We start from the raw sequence: 23,655 nt of genomic DNA, 5'->3' as shown, positions 1-23,655 counted from the left end.
TCAAATTTGAACTGATGTTTGTTGAATCTGAGTCTGTGCCCTCTTCTCTCACTTCTTGCTGAGAGCACTGGACGTTGCACCATGAAGTGCTGTCCAAAACTCAAATGAGCAGTGAACAGGTGGTACATTGTCAGGCTATTTCAGATCATGGAAACCATTTGTCCAGTTTTAGATTGCTATTGCTAGCAGCATGTCTTTCAGTTGGGAGAAAGAGAAGAGGTTATTTAAGACTTACACAACTCCTGTTTGCCTTTCAGAGCATGCCAAGTGGGATTTTAGAAGGAATGCTTGCAGATCACTGGCAGCTTCCCCTGAATCTATTTGATGCAATTCTCATTTATTTTCAATGTGAAACATTGGAAAGAGCTCACACAGCAGTTCAATTCAGAGAAACATGCACAAATTCATTTTGGAGTCAGTGTTTGGGGCTCAAGTGCAGTGAGCAAAAGGGATGAAGAGGCAATTCTTATTTCTTTGATGTACTTCATTTATATTAGCTCTTCACAGCCTGCTTCAATGCAGTGTGTGCAAGACCCCAGGGATGTGGAGCTGGTGTGTGTTAAAGTTGGTCACTCTTTCAGTATCTCTGGAGTCAGGGCAAATGAAACAGAAATCAGTGATGGATCCCTTAAATACAGAAGCTGCTCTACCAAGATATAGCACAATAAATATGCCAGAGAAAGGGTGATCCACAGGACAGCAAGGCCATGGTAATGGCCAGTGTAATGCTGAATTACCAAGACACCTTTTGAATTTTCTGGAGTATGCTGAGTGATGTGATTTTTCAGCTTCTTCTAACAAAGTGTTGTATCTGAGATTCCAAAGTGGCTGGGGGACATAAGTGCTCAGTGACTTTGGAGAGGAATAGGCAGGAAAGATCTGCTGCTGTGCAGGGACAGCCATATGGTACTGGAGCACTTGGACATCCTCAAGAGAAAGATATTTGCTCTGTAATGTAAGGAAAGGAAAAGCTTTGTCCAACAAACTTTGAGCTTTCTTTGTTGCCCTGTTCACCTGCTGCCACGTGTTGTGCTGTACAGGACTAGGCACATCATTTCTGCCTGGGCTCTGGCACTTGTGTGGCCACAGTCCATTCAGCTCTGCTTTGAGGCTGTGTCTGCAAGGAGAAGGAAACAGACAGGTCAGCTGAGCTGTAATGTTCACTTGCTGCACGCATTCCTGCATTTGCACTGGAGCTGGAAAGCGAGGGCTTTTCTTGGTGAATTCCTATTTTAAGATTTCAGAACGGCTGCATCCTATATTGAGATGCAAACAAGTGCTGTCATTTCTTCCATGGCATTTATTTTGGTCTTAATTATGTTCATTAACATATTTATCTACCCTCTTCACTTGGGAATCTCTTAGTCTCTTACTGAACAGAAAACAAATTCTCTTCTCAGTTGCTGCTCACTTTCTAAAGCTCTTGTGGTTTGCCAAGAATCTAGTCCATATCAAGTAAGATTTCATTAGAAATGGCATCCAACCTGCTAAAACATTCCCTGATTTTCTTTACTCTCTTTCAACTTCCTAAACTTTCTTGAACTCCTAACAGCTGTCAGACCCCAGCTTTAGGGAGTTGACTGTGACACAGGCTTTTCAAGGTGGGAAAAAGGAGTGAAGATTATGAGATGGTATCTTTCTAGGAATAAATATGTACCATTTTGTTCCCCATTCTGTCACATTAGGATTTTTAAAGCCACTGCCTTATTGCTATATAATATATAATGCTACATTTGTGGATTAATAGAAAGTCTTCCCTCTCCCCTTTCATCCCTTTACTCGCTTTTCACTTAAATTGTTTTGCATATTTTTCATGTATCCTTTCACTTACCCTTTTTTCAGTAATTAGTTATTTCAACATGGAATTTGGAAATACCAGCTATAACTGATTTTCTCTCTCTCATGTTCTCTGGCCATCAGTTTACTCTGTTCACAGCTAGTGATGCATAAATATAGTTATCATCTATACTTCAGATGATGCTTGAAAAATCCTTCTGTTCCTCTCTTTTCAAAATGAATAACTTGGTCTTGAAGCTGTGAATTTACAGCTTTGGAATACAGGAGATTGCCAGTTTACTCTGTTCACAGCTAGTGATGCATAGATACAGTTATATCATCTGTACTTCAGATGATGCTTAAAAATCATTCTATTCCTCTCTTTTAAAAATAAATAACTTGGTCTTGAAGCTGTGAATAATGACTGAATACCTGTTGGGCAGTTATATTCCAATTACAGAAGTTGAATTAATTCAGTTTGATGGATGCAAACACTTCTGGGAATAATCAGGGAAGTAACTCAGTCCCCAGTAGAAAAGTCTGTGTTTGAATGCATCTAAAGCACTATTATGGCACTGTTGGAGGGAGCTGTTGCTGTGCATTTATTTTTTCCCCAAAGTCTCTCTGTAGATAAAAGAGATGAAGAAAAGAATGGGTAGAGACACGAAAATTTCATTAGTTGTCTTTTAAAACATAAGCATGTTTTAGTCTTGTGGACATTCCGCTCAAACTTTGGGAGTGGTGCCTTTGTCTAATTATTGCTGAAGTAAGAGACACAATTAAAATGTACTTGCAGGAAGTGTGTGTATTTTTTATGCAACAGTACATTATACCTGTCTTGTAATTTTTCCTCTTTAATGTGTGTCAGTAAAGCATTTGGGAGTTTGGAATGGAGATTTTGTGCATTTTTTTATGTGTTTGCTTGATTTTTTTTTCCCTTCATCTGCAAGACTTGTTTTAGTAGGAGGAAATAACTTCATTTTGAAAGAAGTATCAGCAAACTTAGCAAGAAAAATGTATTTGTTACCAGCTGTATTTATTGCCAATCATGAGATTGTATTATGGTGACAACCTTTCATCTAGAGATTTATGCCTGTTTTTGAATGCAAAGATGAGTAGATGGATCTGAAAAACAGTTACAAGAGCTCTTCTTTGTTTTTGATTAGATCCTTCAGATGATGAAGCTATTGAAAAAGCAAGTGAAGACAGGACAGCAACATGTCAAGATTCAGAATCCAAACCTGCTGTGAAAAAGAAAAGAAAGCAGGTTTGTGAATTAAGTAATTGTTTAGCACAACAATAACACATAGGGAAACATAATGTCTTTTTTTTCAGCAAAGGGACAGTTTTCTTCACTCTCTCTGATCTGTTCATGTTTTTGGGGTTTTTTTAATTATATTGCCTTACTTGGAAGTGGTCACATTTTAGTACATTTCAGCAATAACTTCACAATTGTTTTGTGTGAGTTGAGATTGCCAGGCCTGTCCTATAAAGTGACTGTCCAGTGGTACAAGCCTGGATGTGGCTACTGAGTATCCTTCCCTGCAATTTTTTCCCTTTCCCTGCACACACAAAGTCTGGAAAGCTGTATTTACTTGTTATACAGATTATCTACCCAAGCATGTCCCCACTTCAAGGTCCAAATGAAAAAGAATTTAGCTCTTCATGGATTGATGTTTTCTTACCCTTGGACTGCTAAAACCTTCATTTAATGCCAAGAGGAACTGTGTTGTTCAGTATGCCAAAGAACATCAGCATCACCCCAGTTTGAGGGAAAAAGTCATCTAGAGGTTGGCTGATGTTATGAAGTTTCTTGTTTGAAGGTAAATTTGTTCTGCCTTCCTCATACCACCCAGGAGAATTGACTGAGTGGCTGTCGGAGAGCTAAAATTACATTGGAAGCTATCTCTCCTTGAGGTTATGGATATCAATGTTGACCCCGAGGTCAATAGTAAATTCACTCTGTAATGCCTAGGCAGCTGCCCAAGTGAAAGCCATTTGCAGGGATGTTCTTTTTTTGTAACAGAGAAGTGTAAACAACATGGTAGCAATTACTATGCTTTTGGATGTCTTTCCAAAGAGACCAAAGGTGAAGTGATCCAAATATCTGAATGAGATCAATGTTTTGATTAGGAAAGAGAACCAAGCAATAAAGGAGAAAGCCGTATTGCCTTTGTACATGCTCTACCAGGGGGTCAGATGCTGAGGAGTGAGAATTCTTACAGAACCACCTTTTATCACCATTTTCACTTAAGCATTTAGAAGTAGATTAAGACACTTTGTTTGGAAGGGTTGCTTGACCCTTTTTTATGAGAACCTTAGAAAGGATAGCCAAGACAAGTTACTTACCAAGGTAGCCTGGCAGTGCTCAGCTGTAGCAGAACACCTGCCAGTGCTGTTTCTGTCATATAAAGAATATCAGCCTGCATATTGGAATCAGGTAATTTGATGTTTAGATGTGAAACTGCAAGAAGGAAATGATTTATGGGAGCTCAAAGTCATAGAAGGGTTATTGCCCGTCTTTTAGACATACCAATTGAGAGTTATTTATGGAAAGCTGGTGGTTTTGTAGTTCTGGTGCAAATAACAAAACCCGTTTTACTCATGCTGCCTTATTCAGAGGCTGGAAGTTGTTCTGCAATGGACTTGGCACCTGAAAGCCTGTCACGAGACAACCCAACAGAGTTAGGAGCATCCATGTTCCTAGTCTGCAGGCTGTGCTTGGGCTTACAGTGGAATGAGTGATCTCTCTCCAGTCTGAGTGGTGCAGTGATGTGTTTACTTTGTCACAAACTCCAAAAGTCAGAGTATGTGGCTGACCTGGAATGTAAACTTTCACACACATGCAAGACTGTTTTCACTCGACATTTGAATTTCCCATCACTTTGGCAGCGTGTAAAGAAAAAAAAACATGTTAGAAATATAATACAGGAAATATTTTATGCTCTGTGTGTGATTAACAAACAAGGAATTTATGACATTTTAGTTCATAAATCACTAGTCTCGGCACAAATTTCCTGTTTTCTGCATTTTAAGAATTTCCATGTAAAAATAGCATAAAAACACAGAGCACGAGGGAGCCGTGTCAAAAAACAGTGGTTGTCTGCTTTGTGTCTTGCATAAGAAAAGCATGCAAATGACCTTTTCTTAAGGGTGGCATGCAAAGAGCTATTGCATGAGTAGGTAGGCTACTAATGCTTGGATAAGGGTCAGAAGTTCAGGATAGATCAGATGCTGAAATATTTTAGACTGCAGATCATCAAAGACGTGTAAGTTTACAGCCATTCACCACCACAAAATTTCTCTTTTTATGTCACTATTTTTAATGTCTGAATAACATGGATTTACTATTGCTGGGCTAATAATTTAGGCATAATATGCTATGCCTAAATATATATATGCAGTGTAAAGGAGGCAATTTTGAGTCTTAACATGCTTCTCTCTAAGGAAGCAAGGCTTTGACTACAAGCCTGCTGTGTGCTTGTGTTGCCTGCTGTTTCTGTGGCTTTTGAAAGAAAGGGTTACATACTGCCTCCAAAAAAGAAGCCATGGCACTTGGTGGTACTTTCAAATATTTGAATGAAGGTTTAGCAGTGAGAAGTTTTTTCTTTCAGAGAAATTTTTTCAGCTGTGTGGCACATTTCATTCTTTTCTCATACAGATAGGAGTTGTGAGTGTTTGCAGAGTTATGTTAATCAGTTCATGATGTATAAGAAGGGAGAAATGTGCCTAAAGTGAATGAGTGATATTTTTCAGTATGCTGGAAGCACCACTGGGATAGGGAACCATCATACTCTGCTGGAGGACAGAAATTCATGTTGGCCCTTCTCTGACTTTTTGATTGCTTGTAGGTAGCCCTTGACTGAAGCAGTGCAAAGGCTTGTTCTCTGCATAAAATATGATGTTGAACATAAAATTTATTATTAAAACACCTGGCTAATGGCCTTTAAGTATCTATGGACAGCTGGGATGTGTAAGAGTAGAGCAGAGGGTAGCTCTGTTTCAGTCTCAATGTCTGGGAATGCTAATGGTAGGGACAGGAATGAAGAAACGTATGGTGGTGTTTTAAAAACACTTGAATCAGAGTCAGGGCAGAGATTTTTAAAATAGCAACAAACCAAAAATAAAGCAAAAACTTATATTAACTCTGGAACAATTTTGTTAATTAAAGTGAGTTTCCACTTGCAGTTTCTTCGTTTCTAGTGATGATAATCTTTGTTTATACCTGAGAAAATCACAGGGACAGATTTCTGTTGTTGAGGCAAGATATAATCCCTGTCACAACTTCCCATGGGTTTTGATGCAGGCTGTGTTACATTCCAGCCGTAGTTATAGAGTGCTTTGCCTACTTGCTACTTACCTGTAGCACGTCCCCAGCCAAACCTTCTCTGGTAGTTCCTAAGTTTCATTTCAATCCTCAACCAGTTTCAGAGCCACTGCTGTACAATACCACCACCTTGGCAAGGGCAGTGGCTGGGGCTGCAGCACAGCACAGAGAGTAAGAGGTCATTTATTTGTGTTGAGCATGGTGGTTACCTGTTTGAATAGCTAATTTAGCAAGGGGAGTGGGGAGGAAAAGAGAAATGGAGGCATAATATGAACAATTAAACCTCAAAAAATGCTTCTGATAAGGCTGTGAGAGTGGGCTTGGAAAGGCAGGAGTGTGCTGGGTTGGGTCATTTAGCGGCAGTTGCCATGAAGTGTCCTCCTGTTAAGGTGGGGCAGTGCAAGGAGGGCTCAGAAAGGCCCAGATACTCTCAACTCCTCTTAGCTTTCCTTTGTGCCCCTTGGCCTGACTGGAGCTGCCTTCCCAAGGTAACAAAGGAGCAGCTTCTCTGGCTTTCAGCTAGGCTCCCTTTTCCACAGATACTTTTCTTTCAGGCTTTCCCCGAGGAGGAGTGCTGGATTTGCTGTTCCTGAGCTTTTTAATGTTCCATGTGATGAGTCCTCTCCACGTTTTCTCACAAGAGCAGAGTTTTGCAGCCAAATGCATCGCAGTGGTGTGGAGCATTTTCCTGCAGCTCAGCCTGTTTTGCCATTGCTTTTCATTAAGTCACTTACTAAGTTCCAGAGCCTGTCTATATAGATAAATGTGCACTTCCATTAGGTAGAAGGCCCCAAGAAGGCAAAAGAAAAGAGAATTGCCACACTCAGAACAAGAGAAGTCTGTGCCTTGCTTCCTCTGTTTTGGACAATTTTAGGTGTCTACAGTCAAATCCTAGCCCTGGATTACTGAACAGGGACCCTGGTACAAATGGACCAATTCAGCCTGTCCACTCAGGCACAAAAGAGGGTTAATGATAGCACCATGTATTTTTCTTGTGTGTATTTGACCCTGCCTGCTATGAAAAGTCAAAGCAAGAATGGGGTAGGACAAATTTGAAACATGTTTTCCTAAATTTTGCATTACAAGTGTAGAAGGAACTTCAGAGTTTGATTGTTTCTAATTAATCTTGCCCAGTTCCATTTTATTTTTACTGTCTGGAGGCTCACCTTAGACCCAGTTATTTTAGAACACTACTGGCAAAGTTTAGAAAAATTATCATTCATAACAGCAGAGATTAAAAATATGAATTTAGTGGTAATTTTGTTCATATTTTCCTCCTGATTTTTTAAATGTATCGAAGCCTGCTTTTCACCATTTTAGGGAATTATGACTGCACCCTGAATGCTTCAATTTTCTCTTCTTTTATTCCCTTTCTTGGTTGCAACAGCAATCTCAATTCCAAAATTAGTTTATATACATATAGCTGTAAGGATTTGATTCCATCTACAGGTGGGGACGTTCAGTTTCAATTGTTTTTTCCTAGCCCAGCATTAGTGTTTCTGTATCTCCTCTTACCTCCTTCGCCTTCCTTTGGTGACTTTTTTTCTTACCTCTTTTTTTTTAATGTGTTTTGCAGCCTACAGAGTGTTTTTTAAGTCAGCCCAAAGAAAAGCAAGAGAGTGCTGTGAAGGCAAAGAAGAGGAAGAAGGTAAGAGTGTCCTGGAGTGTGTTTGGGGTCTGGGCAGTGGGTTTATATGCTGCTACAAGATGCAGAATGGGGACAACCCCGTGATGATGAGATGTAATGTGGTCATAATATTGCAGCCTATTTTGGAGAAGAAGAGAAATTCCTGATTTTTAAACCTTACTTGAGATACCTATTCCCAACCTGACCTGTGGCATTATGTCTGTGTTCCACTCAAGGCTTGTGTATGTCTACACCCCACTTGTTGCCCACGAGGAAAGGGTGACTGTATGGAAGAAAGGTGGAACTTCAGTTGCTGCAGAATCTGACCCACTCCCACAGTGTGGTCAGACTCCAGCTGCTGTTACATCTTTTGAGCCAAGGACAGTCCTTGTTCACTTTTCTCCTCTCTGCATAAGTATATAAATAAATAGTCTGTGTTGTCCCTCTGGCCGTGCTCCATTCTCACCCACAACAACAAACACACCCTGCAGTCTAAATGGAGATTATCTGGCACCAGGCAAGTTAATTGTCTTTCTGTAGGGGGACAGACTGTAAATAGTTGGCACCCTCACAAGGCTGAGGGGTGGCCTTTTTATGTTATGTCAGCCTTCTTAATCATCCAGGGAATGGGAAGAGGGAAGAGTGGGATTTTGCTTTCAGTGTGGCTCTGGCACAGTAAGTGCAGTACTCACTCCACTGGAGCCAGAGTGAAGGCATACCATGGCAGAGGCTGGCAAACCCACCTAGCAAGAAACCCCATCCTCAGGCAAACAGCAGCTGCTTGCTTACACCTTTGCTTTCAGTGGGCCACTAAGTGACATACACAGCCTGTCAAAAAACCCCATTAGGAAACATTTATTATGTTGATCTGTGGCTTCCAAACAAAGTGCTGTCTCCAAAAGTAAGGAAAAGTGGGGAAAACCCTTTTGTTTTTAAGCATCTGGAATGAATTGGAATAATAAAACTTCCTGCATGAGGAACAGTTCCCCACAGCACTCCTTGAAGGAAGAGAGTTTGCTCAGGTGTCCTTGTTCTTGCTCTTAAAGAATTTCTCATTGTATCAGGCTTCTCCCCTCCAGAGGACAATAATTTTTCTGAAGGAACCAAGTGGCACAATGAATGACATAACAGCCCTGTGAATTACACTGAATTGCCCAGTAAAATGAGCCTGATAGTTCTGTCTTGCTGTCTGCTAAATCAGAGGTTCCCAAATGTGGGCCATTTCAGATGCAGCTTGTGAGGCAGGGCTGGGGAAAAGCATCTGGGGTTGTTGGGAGGAACAGTGGAGAGGTTTGGTTGTGGGTCTCACAGAGAGGCTGGCTGTGCTCCCACGGCCTCTGGTCGTGCTTTGGGAAGACACTTGTTCCATGGCAGGAAAATACAACAGTGGTAAGTGAAGGGGAATCTTGGGAAGGAATGCTGCAGATTGAAGCACTGCAGAAACCTGCGGAACAGCCAGAGGTCCTCTACAAAGTCTTCCAGGGACTGCAGAGGGCTTTGCACCAGGCCAAAGCTAGACTGAGAGGAAGGCAAAAAGACTTCATCTCCATGTCAAAGGTTCAGCTGGGGTCTTGCAAACCCACAGGTGGCTTTTAGCAGGGGAAACAGGCAGTGCCAAAGTGGCAATGGCTGGGAGAGACAGCTCTTGCCTTGCCTTGGCTGTTTTGGCAGCTCCCAGATGGCTCTTCCCTGTTCAGCATTCTGCCCCTCATGTTGCTCTTGTTGGAGTATTTGGGCTGCGTTGGGCAAGAGGAACAGACAGAGTGATGGGGAATGGAAGAGAGGAGGGAGTGGGTGCTGAGGTGGAGTGGGGGAAAGAATGGATGGAAGAAGGTCTGCCCCTGACATTAAAATTCCTGCCGTACTTCTCTTCAAAATTTTCATTGATCTTTGCTGTCCTGAACCTCAGCCTATCAAACTGAAGGTACCCACCATTCCTCCAAAGCTGCCAAAAATTCTTCCAGATCCACCTCATCTCTCTGAAATCCCACTTTGACTCAAGAATACAGACTCTTTTGCTCCATCCTACCATGCCCTTCTGCTCCTTTTCACTTTTAGACCTATGCTACCATGTGTCCCCTTCATGATGAGTTCAGTTTAGCTTACACAGCTGAGAAACCTTGAGCTGTCCTTTCAAAATCTAAACACATCTCAGCAAGAACTAGAGAGGCGTCACATTCTTGTCATTCTCTCCAGACTGCCTCTATCCTTGCAAATTTGCTGTTTTCTAAAATACTTATCATTTGCTTTTCTTAAATGCTGGCAGATCAGTCAATGGGAACCATGGGCTATTCTACCCACATATTCCATTTAATTATGGCAAAAAGTACAGCAATCCTTTCACTTCAGTGAGAATTCAGACCTGTTACTTAATAACATTCCTAAGGAGCAAAACACAATCATTATGAACTCATGTTCAGTCTCTAAAAATTATTAGTTTTTTTAAAAAAAATTACAGTGTGAGAGAACAAAGCAGCTGTGAGTTCCTGCTGCTTGACCTGTGATTCTGTTGTTTTAAATAATTTTCGTCATCCTGGCATGGTATTCTATGCATATAACTAACCATCTTCCCTTCCAAATATAGATGGATAGATAGATAGTTACTCTGTTTAAATCAAAATATAACCACATCATATACTGTCACTTGATTCCTGTTGTTATGCCTTAAGAATATTAAACTACAATAAATTAGGGGAGAAAAAAGCCTGAATTTTCAATCTGATATTAAAGCGTAGCAATAGCAAAACTCAAAAACCAGCTTTCAGTTATATTTTTGTTACAGCAGCATTTCAGGTGAGTGCACAAGATTTTTAATGCTCAGGCTCACAGACCATCTTGTTCAAATATCTCAGCTTGCATCTCAAGTCTGCATTCCCTCTAAAGACAAAGGGAATCTTGTCCCATTGTAAGGTGATTTCCCAATTAAGCCATAATTAAACTGCTGTAACTGTATAAAGATATGGAAGAACATTTATGTACAGTGTTGTTAGCTAGCCAAAGAGCTGTATAGAAATACCATATTAATCCATTTTACTTGGATTTTTTAGAAGAAGATTTCTGATGTTCTGCAAAAATCTGCTCCAAAACCTGGTGTCCCTGCTGATCTACAAAATCTGCTTACTCAACATTTCGGTGAAAACCGTTCTGTGATTGAAATAGAGGAATTAAAGCTGTCAGGTAATTTATCCTGTATTTAATATATAAATAATGGTTTTTTCATTATACTATTGACTTCTTCTTCTGCAGAGGAAAGAAGATTTTTGGGGCATAACTGAGTTGTACTTTTTAATGAAAATATTTTCTTATATTTCTTTTTTACTGTATATTAATTTGCTGTTTAAGTTGAAATGTTAGTTTCTTTGGAATAAATGTGAGGTGGCTTGGAGGAATGGAAATAAAACATTGTTTAAATATCTCTTTTTATTACAAAGTGTTAATTTCTGAGCTCACCTTTCTGATAATAATTTTATGATTCCTTATGATTCCTTTATGATTCCTTTATGATTCCACAGCTGTGAGAGATGTATTTTGTTCCTGGGATTATCTGAGTCAGTGCATAAGAAGGGGCTCACAGAAACAGACAAAGAAATAATGAGGCATCATTCTCATATGGGCATGAGATTTTGAATGCAGTGGTTTTTTTAGGGAGTGGCATGAATTGAGGTGATAATTTTGATCCATGTGTGAAGTGACCAAATTTTAGCCATGGGGACCCTTTTTTTTTGCCTGTATCCTGCTTCCAGTTAAAAGCCAAATAGAAGAGGCAAAAAGCAGAACAGAGCAGGCTTAGCTTCTGTGAATTGGGGGTTGCATTGGAAATGATGGCAACACTGAATTTCTCTGCCTCTCCTGTGCAGACAGAGACACTGTCCATTATTTGTTGGGAGGGCTCATGAAGAGCAGCAGGCTGGTAACCAATCTGCACTCACCTTGGGACTTACTGAACTGTCAGTGACCAATGCCCAATGCAGAAGCCTTCTAGTCCAGCAGTGCTTTTGCTTTATTAATGCATAAGCCTGTCTCTCTAGGTAAATGTGCTGTTCCTTAATCCCCATGATTCTAGGTGGACCCTTCTTTATTTCTGTGGGGCAGTCTCAGCTTTGTTACTGGATCAAAGAAACCTGGAGAAATCCCTTATTGATTTCTTTGAAATGCTTGTGTTAAGTATTTTTTGGTATATAAGAGTTTTAGGAAATAATAAATTGGTTTGGTTTCTTTCTTATTAAAAAGAGCCCTTTGGGCTACTGAAGGGATCCATTTCCATATGTGTTGGATGGCTATATTTTTTCCTTATTTTTTTTTTTGCTGGGAGTTGAAGGCTTAGAGTGCCAAGGAGTTTATGAACTTGTACAGCTGTCAAGTCATTCACGTCAAAGCACTGAGTCAGTAACAAGCAGCTACTTTGGAGTTGTGTGTTCCTGTTCGCTGGCAAAGTGCAGAAGGTCAGGGTTGGTCAGAAAGTCAGCATGGTCTGGAGCTGTGTGTTTCTTCCCCCCTTTCTGAAACTTCTATTTAAAACTGTTGTAAATACTGCAATGTTGCTGCACTGTTGGTGAGGAGTCAGTGACTGAAGCTGTGTCCTTCAGAAAGGATCTCTTGAACTGTCATCATTAATGAGACCATGTATTCAGAAGATAAGCCCCTGCCCATCCCCACCAGCATCAAGTGCATCTTTTAGACATGATTTTTAAAGTAAATCAGCTGCTGATGCTTCAGTTGTACATATTGCATATTGTTGCATTTCCTTTGAAGCTCAACTTACAGTAAATGTCAGTCTCAGGATTTAATAGGAATCAGTGCAAAGTAAAAGTTTTTAGCAAGGCAGGACTTGAGCCAGGCATTGGCTACAAAGCAAGTTTGTCACATTGTCTGTTCTGATGAAGATCTTGGATTGATGCTCTCAGCATTAGCACAGGGCATCATCCATGTGAACATGAATGATGATCAGCGCAAAATAAAAGTTTTTAGCAAGGCAGGACTTGAGCCAGGCATTGGCTACAAAGCAAGTTTGTCACATTGTCTGTTCTGATGAAGATCTTGGATTGATGCTCAGCACTAGCATAGTGCATCATCCATGTGAACATGAATGATTCTTTGAAGAAACCTCTTTAGTCTAGAAAATCTATCAGCAAACATCCATGGACACCCTGAGGGGCTGTGCTTCATGCAAGATGGTAAGACAAATATGTAAGTATTTAAGGACAAAAGAATTGTTAATGCTCTGCAAAAGCATATTGTTCCATCAGGCAGAGTCCTTAACAACAGTGGCAAGTTTTCAGACCATGCATCACCTTTTCAAGAACTTTGATTTTCTGTATAGGCATGAGAAAGGACCTTCCAAAGAACCTGTTAGGATCTTCTTTGCCATTATATGAAGTTAAATGGCATGTCTGCCACAGAGTGCTTTTAAAAGACTTCCTAGTTAACACAGTGACCAGAGAAAAGGAAGTCAGCAGGAAATGAGAAAAGAGAAAGGCACTGAAAATGCAGTGAAGGTGTTGCTGTCAGGGTTGATGTAGTTAGGTAGGTTGCCACAAAGGTGAACAAACTTACTGACAAGTAAATTATTGGTAGATTCTTGCATCTGCACAGTATGAATGATTTGGGGGATGTACAAACATATTTCATCACAGGTACATTGGAGGAACAATCTAGGGGTGTAAGGCTTTTGGCTGAGCTTTGATTCATTGTGGCAAAGACATATGAAAACTTTCTTGAAAGCATGTGATCACACTTACACAGCAGCCCAGTATTCAAGGTTTCAGGCTGGGAGAAAAAAAAGAAATTGCAATTCAGAGGTGTTACCTTCATTGATTTAACCCATACAAAGTTTCTTCTATATTAATTTTTGTTTCAGAAATGGTAATTTATTGGTGATGGATTTATGAAGGTGAGATTTCATCAACATAACTAGCAGTTTTGCTGCAAACATATGTTCTCCCTTTGCTGTTAAGACACACCAACAAAAAATATTTTTTTCTTTATGTTTTCAGACTCCTGCTTTTTGCCAGCCAATGATCTTACCCACAGTTTTTCTTCATACCTGAAGGAAAGTGAGTTTAAATGTTGGTCTGGATGAAAGTTATATGAAAAATATTATTTAGACAATATTGCTGCATTTTTATATGTAGCTCCAAATATTGTTTATTATGAAATATTAATTACTTTAAGGCTTTTAATTATTTTTTTTAATTGCAGGTATTGTTTTTCTGGCTCTTATTTAGTTTATCACACTTTTTTGGTATCAAGAATGTTCTAGGCTTTCTTATAATTGCTAGAGATTATTTGTCAGTAATTTATTGTGGCTTCATGAGTAGGTGTATGTATTATCTTAGAATGAAAGGCCTGCAGCTGGCTGCTGACATGAACCAAGTGAATTTTTTTTTCTCTTGTATATTTATGTAGAACTTCTGGTCTGGTAAATGTTTCTTTGCAGATTATTTTCTCTGATAAAAATTGCCATATGTGGCAAATGAAGACAATAGGCTCATCACCTTAAAAACTGTTGATTGTTAATGCTTATCTAGTTTCTTCAGTTATGTGATATTTCTGTATTATATTTATTTTGGGCATTCCATTTTCCGATTTCTCAGCCATGACTAAATGCGAAAGTGATGCCAAAGTTCCAGACCTCAAAGGAGTCAGCATGTGTGTTCTTGCTGCTGGCTACCATTCATCATGTACTCTAGTAATTTAAAATTGTGGCATGCAGTACTTTGTGTGGGTACAAGGGCTTTTCCATTGCAGTCTGTCCTAAGTGGGCGAAGCTCCGGAGAAGCCACAAGGAGAAGAAGTCCGTGGTGATGCTGGTTCTCTGCAGCTCTGCCCTTCGCTCCTTGGAACTCATCAAGTATGTCAACAGCAAAGGCTGTGTTGAGGTTGGCAGTCGGTCAGGAGTTTTGTCTTGGAACCACAGGCAAAAAGGCAAAACTGGGACACTGTCCTCTGCTAGCCAGCAAATTCACTGACTCAAACTGATGCAATATCCCTTCCTTCTTTAAACTCTGGGAGCGTGGTGTTCGGTTTTGGACTCAAGTAATGCTCAGTATTTCAGTTGCCTGGGAAGTGTTACTTTTGTTAAAAACCAAAAGTAAAGTGTAACCAATTTAGGGGAAACATGGAACATGTTATACTTGGGAACAGAGTAAGCCCATGAAGAATGATGATCCACCACTAGTAGTTAAGGCTTTGCACCAAAGGCAGCAAGGACATGGTATTTCAGGGCCTCAGGTGCCAAGGTGTGTCTGGCCTGAGTGCCTCCAGGTCTGTGTCAGTGTTCTCAGCCGGCTCAGGCTGGAAAAACTGCTGGGCAGAGATGACAATTTTCAGTGTGCCCTCTCCCCCCGTTTTTTCCCCTTCTCATGCCAGAAGTTTTGATGACTCTGATGAATTGATGGATACCTCACAAATTTCATGGTGGTCTTGACCCTACTTATCTGTCAGTACAAAATGAGATGTAGATTTGGGAAGTTTTGATTCCATGACACAGATATAAGCATAGATAAGGCAGGTAAGTGCCGGTCGTGCATGCAGAGACTAGCACCTGAGACTTAGGTGGTTTAGGTGTAGATAAACCTTTAGCTTTGCAAATTAAAAATTTGCTGCCCTGCAAGAAGCATGCAGAACAAGCTGTCTTAAATGACATTCAACAAATACTGAATATATTGTCTCCTATTTGATGAATACAGAACATAGAGTTATTTTGGTGTGCCGAAATGGAGTGTCAGAAAAACAAGTCAAGGTTTCTAACAAATTCGTTTGGTTAATTGGAATTTGGACAATGTCTACAGTAAAGACAGTGGCAGCCTAGGTTTTCCCAACTGCCATGCTGCAGGAAGACTGTGAAACATAGATTTGTCCATACACAGATCCTTCCTTTTCTGCACACACACCCATATTCATTAATACCTCTATCTTAGTAACTGAATTATTTTTTAATGAGGATTTGGTGATTAACCAGTTTTGACCTAAGCTAGCTGTGAAAGCACAGGCCATAATATTAAATATTATCTGACAAGCTATCTAAACAATATTGCCCTGATATTCTCCACTGTGTCTGTCCAGTTGTTGATCTCTGTTGATGAGTAGCAAACAAGAATGTACACAGTGTTCAGAGTACAACCAGAGTTCACTGGGGGACTGTGTGTGTCTCAAACGTATTGAGAAATGCCAGTTGGTTTTTCTTTCCTCATGTGTGGTCTTAGGCCCAGCCCTGCTTCTTGTATTTCACCGTTCATTTTTTTCATTATTAGGTCAATGACAGCCTTTAAAGGGGATTGCAGAGTCATCAAGTTGTTTGCAAAGCACATAAAGGTAGGGAATTTTAATAGAGCAAGTAAGCAGCTAAATAGTGTGATATGATTTTCTTTTTAAATCCTTTGGCAGTAGTGCCTTTCATTAGTGTTCATATGAAGTTCCTTCCTTTAGGTAGTGCTTCCTTTGGTAGCCCATTGCTGCAGTGTGAAGAATTTCACTAAGCACCATCTCCAGTAGCTCTGGTGCAGCCCTATGCAGAATGTAGATGCTTGTGCACCTGCTGAGTTTCACTGTTCCACATTCCCACCAAGTGCTCATTCAGTGCCAGAAGGCTCACACGTGCAGCTCTGTGGAAGCACACTGTCCACCACCCACATTTGCATTCTGAAAATCAAATGCCTGGATCCCCAGTATCCATACCTGTTAAAAAGCACAAATTATGGGGGTTTTGGGAGTAATGAGTGGACATTTGGCCTTTGATATAAATGCTGTCAAACACACAAATGTCATTTGCTTTATTTCACCTTTTTCCAGTATCTTCATCTTGAAGGACTTCAGAGTTAATTCAAATTTTTCAGTATTCCTGAGCATTTGTTTAAATGCTGAAGGAATCTTGCTGTTCTCACCTCTAAAAATAGTTGGTGCAATAGCAGACTTTTAAAGTTAAAAAAGATTAAACTTCTAGAGAAGTGTGATGCCCAGCTGGCTTGTTATATTTCTTAAACTTTCTTCCAGATATAATCATCTGACAGTTTGAAAGGCAAATATAATTTGTTACTTGATGGTGTTCTAGAAAGAAATACACTGAGATCTTGAATTTATTTCCAATTCCTTGAGAAGAAATTTTAAAACAATTATGGGTTTACTGTTGATATTTCTTTCTTTCTTCAAATTAGATAAAGGAACAAATGAATATGTTGGAGAAAGGCATGTTTCACATTGGGGTTGGAACTCCTGGGAGAGTAAAGGCACTAGTGGAGCAAGGTAGGAGAATGAGGGTTTCCTCCCTAGGCATTTTATATTTGGTCTCATGAGAAGTGAAATTTAAACTGGTGGGTTTTTTTAGGTTGACATGAACATACAGATTTGGGTACTAAACTGTATGGTTCTGTTTCTTCACTTGTCAGTCACTACTTGTCTTCACTATGTCAGTCAAAACAAGGTCAAGGTTCTGGTACTTTGTTTTATGATCACTTTAAGCTGTCATAAGCCAGTATTAGCAGAGAAAGGCAGAGAAATGCTTCCTCTCACCTGCCAGTCAGTGCTTATTCCCTCTTCCTGCTCCCTGTGCAAGCCCAAAAGTCTGTTTGGCAGCTCAGTGAAATGACCCCAATTAAACCAAAACCTGTCACACAAAATCAGGTAATGAGCAGGCAGAGGTGGGAGACTTCCTCTTTTGGCAGGAATACTGATTTATGCTGACTTGAAAGTGATTGCAAAACCATAATGTGAGATTTAAAGCTCCAGGAAACCAAACACTGCAAGTGGATCAAAAGGAAATAGTGGCAGAAGTCACTGTATCTTATGTTACTCTGAGCTTAGTGTAAACTTTTGTGAGGGATGTATGAAAGATCTGCTTGCTGATTTGATCTTATTTCTCATTTGCCTGTAGTAAAATTAATTATTCTCTATAAATCTTTTCCCAAATTTTGAGTATTTTTACTTACTCAGTAGACAGTACGTACACAAAGAAAAAGAAACAACAAAATGACAAGATGATAAGTCAATTCTTTCTATTCCTCTTATGCATGACACTGTCTTGCTCTGACTGTGGTCTCTTGGTCAGGGAGTGGCAGTGGTTTGGGACTCTACTGCTCCTTCCAAAAGAGTGCAGGAGTAACATTATTTTGTTGCTTCCACCAACATTAAATGTTAGTGCTCAGCACATCAGCACATTGCCATGAGAGTAGTGAGGCAATGGAACAGGTTGCCCAGAGAAGCTGTGGATGCCCCATCCCTGGAAGAAATTTTATCCCAAGCTCTAGTTCTTTTTTGACAGTGTAGTGTTGCAGTGCCAGGTCACTTAGGGAAGGGAGAGGAATCAAAACTGATGGGAAAAATTGGTGAGCATCATGTAGAAGACCAGAGAAAAAATAGGAGAACAGCTGAAAAGGAAGTTCAGAGGGGACCTTTTTATTCACCACCACTTATTTGAAGGATAAAGGAATTCTTCAGCAGCACCACTGACCTGACTCATGTTCACAGAGCACCCTGTCCTGTAAATTGCTGAGCACTGTCTGTTCCTGTTAACATCAATTTTCAGGTTAGGGTCCTTGTAACTTACCAGTGACATCAGCTTTGGAAATTCAACTCCTGTGGTTTCATCAAGAGGAAGCTTGAGGAATTACTTTCTGGCAGGATGTTAAGCTCTTGACAAGTCTGGCAACAGTAGTTGTTCTGCTTTTGTGTTTATCTTCCAAAAAGGCATGAGATTATGTGGCTAAGGGAGTTTGCAGTGTCAGTGCATTAGTTTTCTAAGCAGCAAATGTAGTACTTAAGTGTTCAAAGATTAGTTTCCTTGGAAACAGAGAGCAAAATATGTAAAAGCCAAAAATCATTTTGATAAGCACATGTCATATTATCTTGGTAGTAAATTTATGTTGCCTTTTTAGATGCCCTGTGCTTAAACTCCACGAAATATGTGATTCTGGATTGGAACTGGAGAGATCAAAAACTAAGGAGAATGATGGACATCCCTGAGGTATTGTATAAGCACCTGTATATGTTATGTTCTATGTATTAAGTACTTTTTTTTGTACCTCTCAGGTCTTGGTTAGTAAAGTTTTCTTTCTGTAAAGCTGTCTTCAGTGGTAAAGGAACACAAAGTTCACATTGACTGAGAAGTCTGTACTCACGCGTCTCAAAATTATCTCCTGAAAAAGAATTTTTCCTTTATTGTTGCAAGTCACAGCTGTGACTTCTGTGGTTGTGCTGTGAGTTTCCCCTGTTTATGCTTGATGGATACCTGTGCCCAGGAAGTTCCCTCAGCAGGAGGACTTTGTACAGAGTCCTAGACAAATGAGAGAGATGGGCATCACCGACTGTGTGAAATTTAGCAGAGGGAAGTGCTGGATTCTACACCTGGAATGGGGCACCCTGGATGTACAGACAGACTGGGGAGTGAGACATTGGAAAGCAGCACCATGGAAAGGGACCTGGGGGTCCTGGTCGATGGAAAGTTGAATCTGAGCCAGCAGTGCCCTGGAGCCAGAGGGCCAACCCTGTCCTAGGAGCATCAGGGACAGCATCACAGCTGGGCAGGGCAGAGGATTGTCCTGCTCTGCTCTGAGCTGGGGCAGCCTCACCTGGAATATTGTATATAGTCTGGTCACAGCATGAGAAGGGTATAAAGCTGTTAGAGAGTGTCCAAAGTAGGGTAATGAGGATGGAGAAGGCCTTGAGGGGAAGCTGTATGAGGAGGGGCTGAGGTCACTTGGGATGTTCAGTGAGGCTGAGGACAGACCTCACTGCAGTTACAAATTCCTTGTGAGGGGGAGAGGAGGGGCAGGCACTGATCTCTGTGGTGACCAGTGACAGGACTTGTGGGAGTGGCCTGAAGTTGTATCAGGGGGAGTTTAAGTTGGATATTAGATTTTTCACCCAGAGGGTAGTTGGACACTGGAACAGGCTCCCCAGGGATGTGGTCACAGCACCAAGCCTGACAGACCTGAAGTGTTTGGACAACGCTCTCAGGCACAGGGTGTGACTCTTGGGGTGTCCTGTGCAGGGCCAGGATTTGGACTTGATCCTTGTGGGTCCCTTCCAACTCACCATATACTGTGATTCAGTGTGAAGTTTCCTCAAAAACTAAACAAAACTATGGCCAAACGTCTATGTTTCTCCACCTGAGAGCAAGATAACATCATATGAGTAAATCTACAGACAGTTCTCTTGGTTTTTTCTTTTCTTTCTTGTATTTTCTTTTCTTTTTTGTTTCTTTTGACAAGAAGTAGAGAACAAACAACTTAGACCCATCACTTGTACACTCTTTCTAAGTTAATTCCCAATTCTTTACAGTTCTGTAATCCAGATTTTATATTTCTTGCTGTAGCAAGCTATGTTTACCATATGTTATGGGGCATCACTTATTTCTAGCCAGATGAAGAGGCGGTTTCCTCTATTAGTGTTCGTTAGAAAGCTCCCAATTTCCTGCACACTGTCTTGAGGTTTTGTGCATTTAGAGCAGGCCCATATATGAAAGGAATCTCCAGGGAACAGGACTTCTTTTGCATATAAACATTAAGCTGTTTCTCAAGTGAAACAAATTATCAATCATTAATCCATCTATGTACTTGTCTAAGTATTTGAATGTGCTGCATTTTACAACCCCACATACACAAAACAAAACAAAAAAATACATTGAAGAAATGAAGTAGCAACAAAACCCCTGCTTTTGCTTTTTTGGTGGCAAGGAGGCTCCCTCTTGTGGCTAATACATAAGGCTTTTTTTGTATGGTGCTTACACTTATCTGTAAGTTTTGTAAAGAATAGAAAACATGAAATCACAGACAGTACAGTACAAAATCACAGGCAGTACAAAAGATGTTGATGGCAGTGGGATGGATTTTTTAAGTCATCTGAAGTCAACATCAGTAAAGTAGACCATAGGTGATCCACCTCCAAAAAATTAAGATTATGTTGCCACTATTTAATTTTGGGCTATTGCAAACCTCAAGTATACCTTTCAGCTCACTGTAGGCAGCATCATAGTAGTTCTGTGTGTCTGTCTAGAAATATAGGCCAAAAGTTGTGACTCCAAGTCTATTTTATTAAGGCAAAATCCTAAGGCTGTCTTAGCATAAAAAGTTAAAGCTTAGTTGAAGTTAAATCCAGTAGGTAAGAACACTGGACCATCAAATATTGTGTTAGGAGAAGCAATAGATATTTATGTGTGATTACAAGGTAGTGAATATATAATTACAGAAAAGTCTTCAAACTGCTCTTGGCTCATGGAACACATCATAAAGGAAGGTTTTTGACATCTTGGGCTTTATAAGTTGAGTATTTTGCAAGCATTTATCCCACTGCAGACATCAGGCAGATTTCTTAAAGTTATGAATAAGGAATGTCAACAGTGAAAGACACTCAAATAATGTTTTGGTGGTAAGGCATCTTAACATCACATATAAACCAATGGGATGTTCTAGCAGCTTGTGGGCTTCAAATATGGAATACAGTCCTAGTCAGCTTTGCTAATTGTAGAGAAAAATGTCAAATACATGCTATGAATAGTCATAAGTTTTCACAGAGAGAGGAAAGAGAGTACCAAATACAATTCAGAGAATTGGCTGTTTGATGTAATAATTTCTTTCACCTATGTTAGTTATGGAGGCAAAATTGTACACTTAAAGTCAGAAACTCAGCATACTGGCCTATTTTCAGTGCAAACCTCAATTATCAATAATTTCCTTGCATACTTAAGGTGCAACATTGCTGAATTTCATTGTGTTTAAACCAGAAAGCAAGAACAACTGGAAGCACATGTCCATTGTACTTGGTGTTTTGGTAGTCACCTGATGTTCAGTGGAGAATGATGTACACAGAATTATATTTCTATTCTAATAATATATTATAGTATTATAATATGTAATGTTATAATATATTTATTATAGTATTATATTTATATTCTAATAAATATATTAATTTAAAACCACATGGATCTTTCCACATGCAGTTCTGTATACCATCATATCCAAACAAGGGATGGTGCCCTGATCCGCTGCTCTGTCAGCTCCCTCAGCACCTCATTAGTTAATGCTGCTGGAATTTTTCATTCTCTGTTTCTGTGTCTCCCACTTCATTCATCCCAAACAATGGAGAGAGAAGGAGATGAAAGCTCCCAAAGAAACCACAGGAGGAGTGAATGAGTTTATCAGACTTTGTCTTGGCATTGAAGTAAAGCATAAAGTTGTAAATCAAAATGGATTGTGTAATTTTTGGTCTGAGCAAAGGACAAGCTTTCTGCTTTGAAAGATCTTTGTACACAGGTTGGTGGCAATACAGAGCTGTCTCAACTCCGTAAGTTACTTGTTCCTAAAATTCAAATGAAGTTGGTTTTTTTTACCAAAACCCAATACTATATTGTGTGCAAATAATACACACACCAAGCCTTCAGTAAATTTGAAAATATTCTGCTTAAGTTTCAGACTTCTTGAAAATAAAAGGTTTGTGAGAATTGGCTTGTGATAGCAAGACAACTGTGTTCACCTTCATGTAGCACATCCAGTCTGAAATTGAGGCTGGCTGGGCTTTCTTACATCATTTATTCCTCTGCAAAGTGGAGGCATGAAAGAATAGAATCCTGAGAGAAAACCTGCAAACAAGTGATTTGTAAGTGGTAAGAGGGAGCTATAAGGAAACTCTGGACTAAGCATGATGATAAAGAATCTTGTGTTCCCTCTGAAATATGTAGTCAATATTTACTCTGTAATATATTTGTTTTATCTTTAGATAAGCCATAAGCCACAGTTATACCAGTGTCATAAAACAAAGTACTTTGTACACAGCACAGGCAGACCTGACCTTCATGCTCACTTTCATTCAGGTGTCCCAGACACAGACAGGGCTGTGCCTGTTGCACTGCCCTTGATCTGCTTTAAGGCAGTTTTTCCTCTGGAGAGTTCTGTATGGATTCTGTAGCCCAGGATGGGCCTTTTGCTGTGGTGTGCTTTATCAACAATGCCAATTACAACCTTTCTGTAGCCATGTGAAATGGGACTTCAGGGCTGCAGGGCAAATGGTGGGTATTTTAAAAACTGAAAATGTTCTAGAGGACCTTGTATAGGAATCTTTTCTTTAATTTCTAGGCCTATAATAAGGTGCCTCAGTAAATAAATAATGGTGTCATTATCAGTAACTTCTTATGCTTTCTTTGATTTTTGTTTTCTTCAGATAAAGAAAGAAACAATTGACCTACTGGAGAAGAGTATTATAAAGCTGTGCAGAGATGGATCTGTGAAGCTGGGACTCTTTTAATGAGTTTACCAACAAGGAAGTAATTTGCAGCTGCATTTTACTATTATCCTGTCTGCAACTGAATTTTGACTTTTCCAAGGTCTCAATACAGAAGGCACATTGCAACTTTTTCTGTTTTCTTTTAATAAAACCCCAGAAGTTTTGTTTGTAGTTCTAGTATTATTCTTATTGCAGTTACAATGTCATATGGAAATCAGAGTTACACTTCTTTCACCTGCTAGATTTACTACTACGTCTCACTAGTCAGACTTTGAAAATGAGCGAATATGGGTGTGAAAGTCTTTGCACAGCTCAGTTTTCTGTTCCCTCCCTGTGCTGTCCTAAAAGAGACATGTATTTCTCTCTGAGAGTGGTAATCTACTTGCTCTTGGAGGGTCTTTGAAAGAGTTATGAATTTCAGTAACATGTTAAAAAGGTATTTTTCATCTATCTGTTCTAGAGCTGGCCAAATGCTGCTTTTTGCTCTTACGTGATAAATTATCTGTATACTGTACTGAGATTTTATTTTGGTTAAACTGTTAAAGTGTGCAAAAAGTATTCTTATGTTTGTCCATTTAAATTAAAATGAGGTGATCTCTGGGTGATTCTTTTGTCATTGTAGATAATAGGGAATGGATGGATTCTTTTTCAGAGAACTAGATGAATAGAGATGAGGAACTCACCTTGGAAAGTATTTGATCCAAAGTATTTCTAA

General features: G+C 39.8%; 1 protein-coding gene across 4 annotated transcripts in view; it reads left to right on the top strand.

Moving 5' to 3' along the window:
* Window positions 1–23,540, top strand: part of CMSS1 (cms1 ribosomal small subunit homolog) — a 225,793-nt gene extending 202,253 nt beyond the window's left edge. For all 4 annotated transcript variants that reach the window (XM_039732832.1, XM_039732831.1, XM_039732830.1 and 1 more), the window contains 9 exons: window positions 2,943–3,043; window positions 7,680–7,751; window positions 10,778–10,907; window positions 13,724–13,783; window positions 14,478–14,580; window positions 15,983–16,043; window positions 16,883–16,970; window positions 18,599–18,687; window positions 22,878–23,540. In XM_039732832.1, coding sequence (XP_039588766.1) covers window positions 2,943–3,043; window positions 7,680–7,751; window positions 10,778–10,907; window positions 13,724–13,783; window positions 14,478–14,580; window positions 15,983–16,043; window positions 16,883–16,970; window positions 18,599–18,687; window positions 22,878–22,961 — 788 coding nt within the window. In that variant the 3' untranslated portion in view covers window positions 22,962–23,540. The remainder of the gene's footprint in view (window positions 1–2,942; window positions 3,044–7,679; window positions 7,752–10,777; window positions 10,908–13,723; window positions 13,784–14,477; window positions 14,581–15,982; window positions 16,044–16,882; window positions 16,971–18,598; window positions 18,688–22,877) is intronic.
* Window positions 23,541–23,655: the final 115 nt, after the last annotated feature.

The sequence above is a fragment of the Passer montanus genome, unplaced genomic scaffold, assembly GCF_014805655.1.
Source record: "Passer montanus isolate IOZ18808 unplaced genomic scaffold, ASM1480565v1 scaffold80, whole genome shotgun sequence".
NCBI lineage: Eukaryota > Metazoa > Chordata > Aves > Passeriformes > Passeridae > Passer > Passer montanus.
This window is presented reverse-complemented; position numbering and strand designations above follow the sequence as displayed.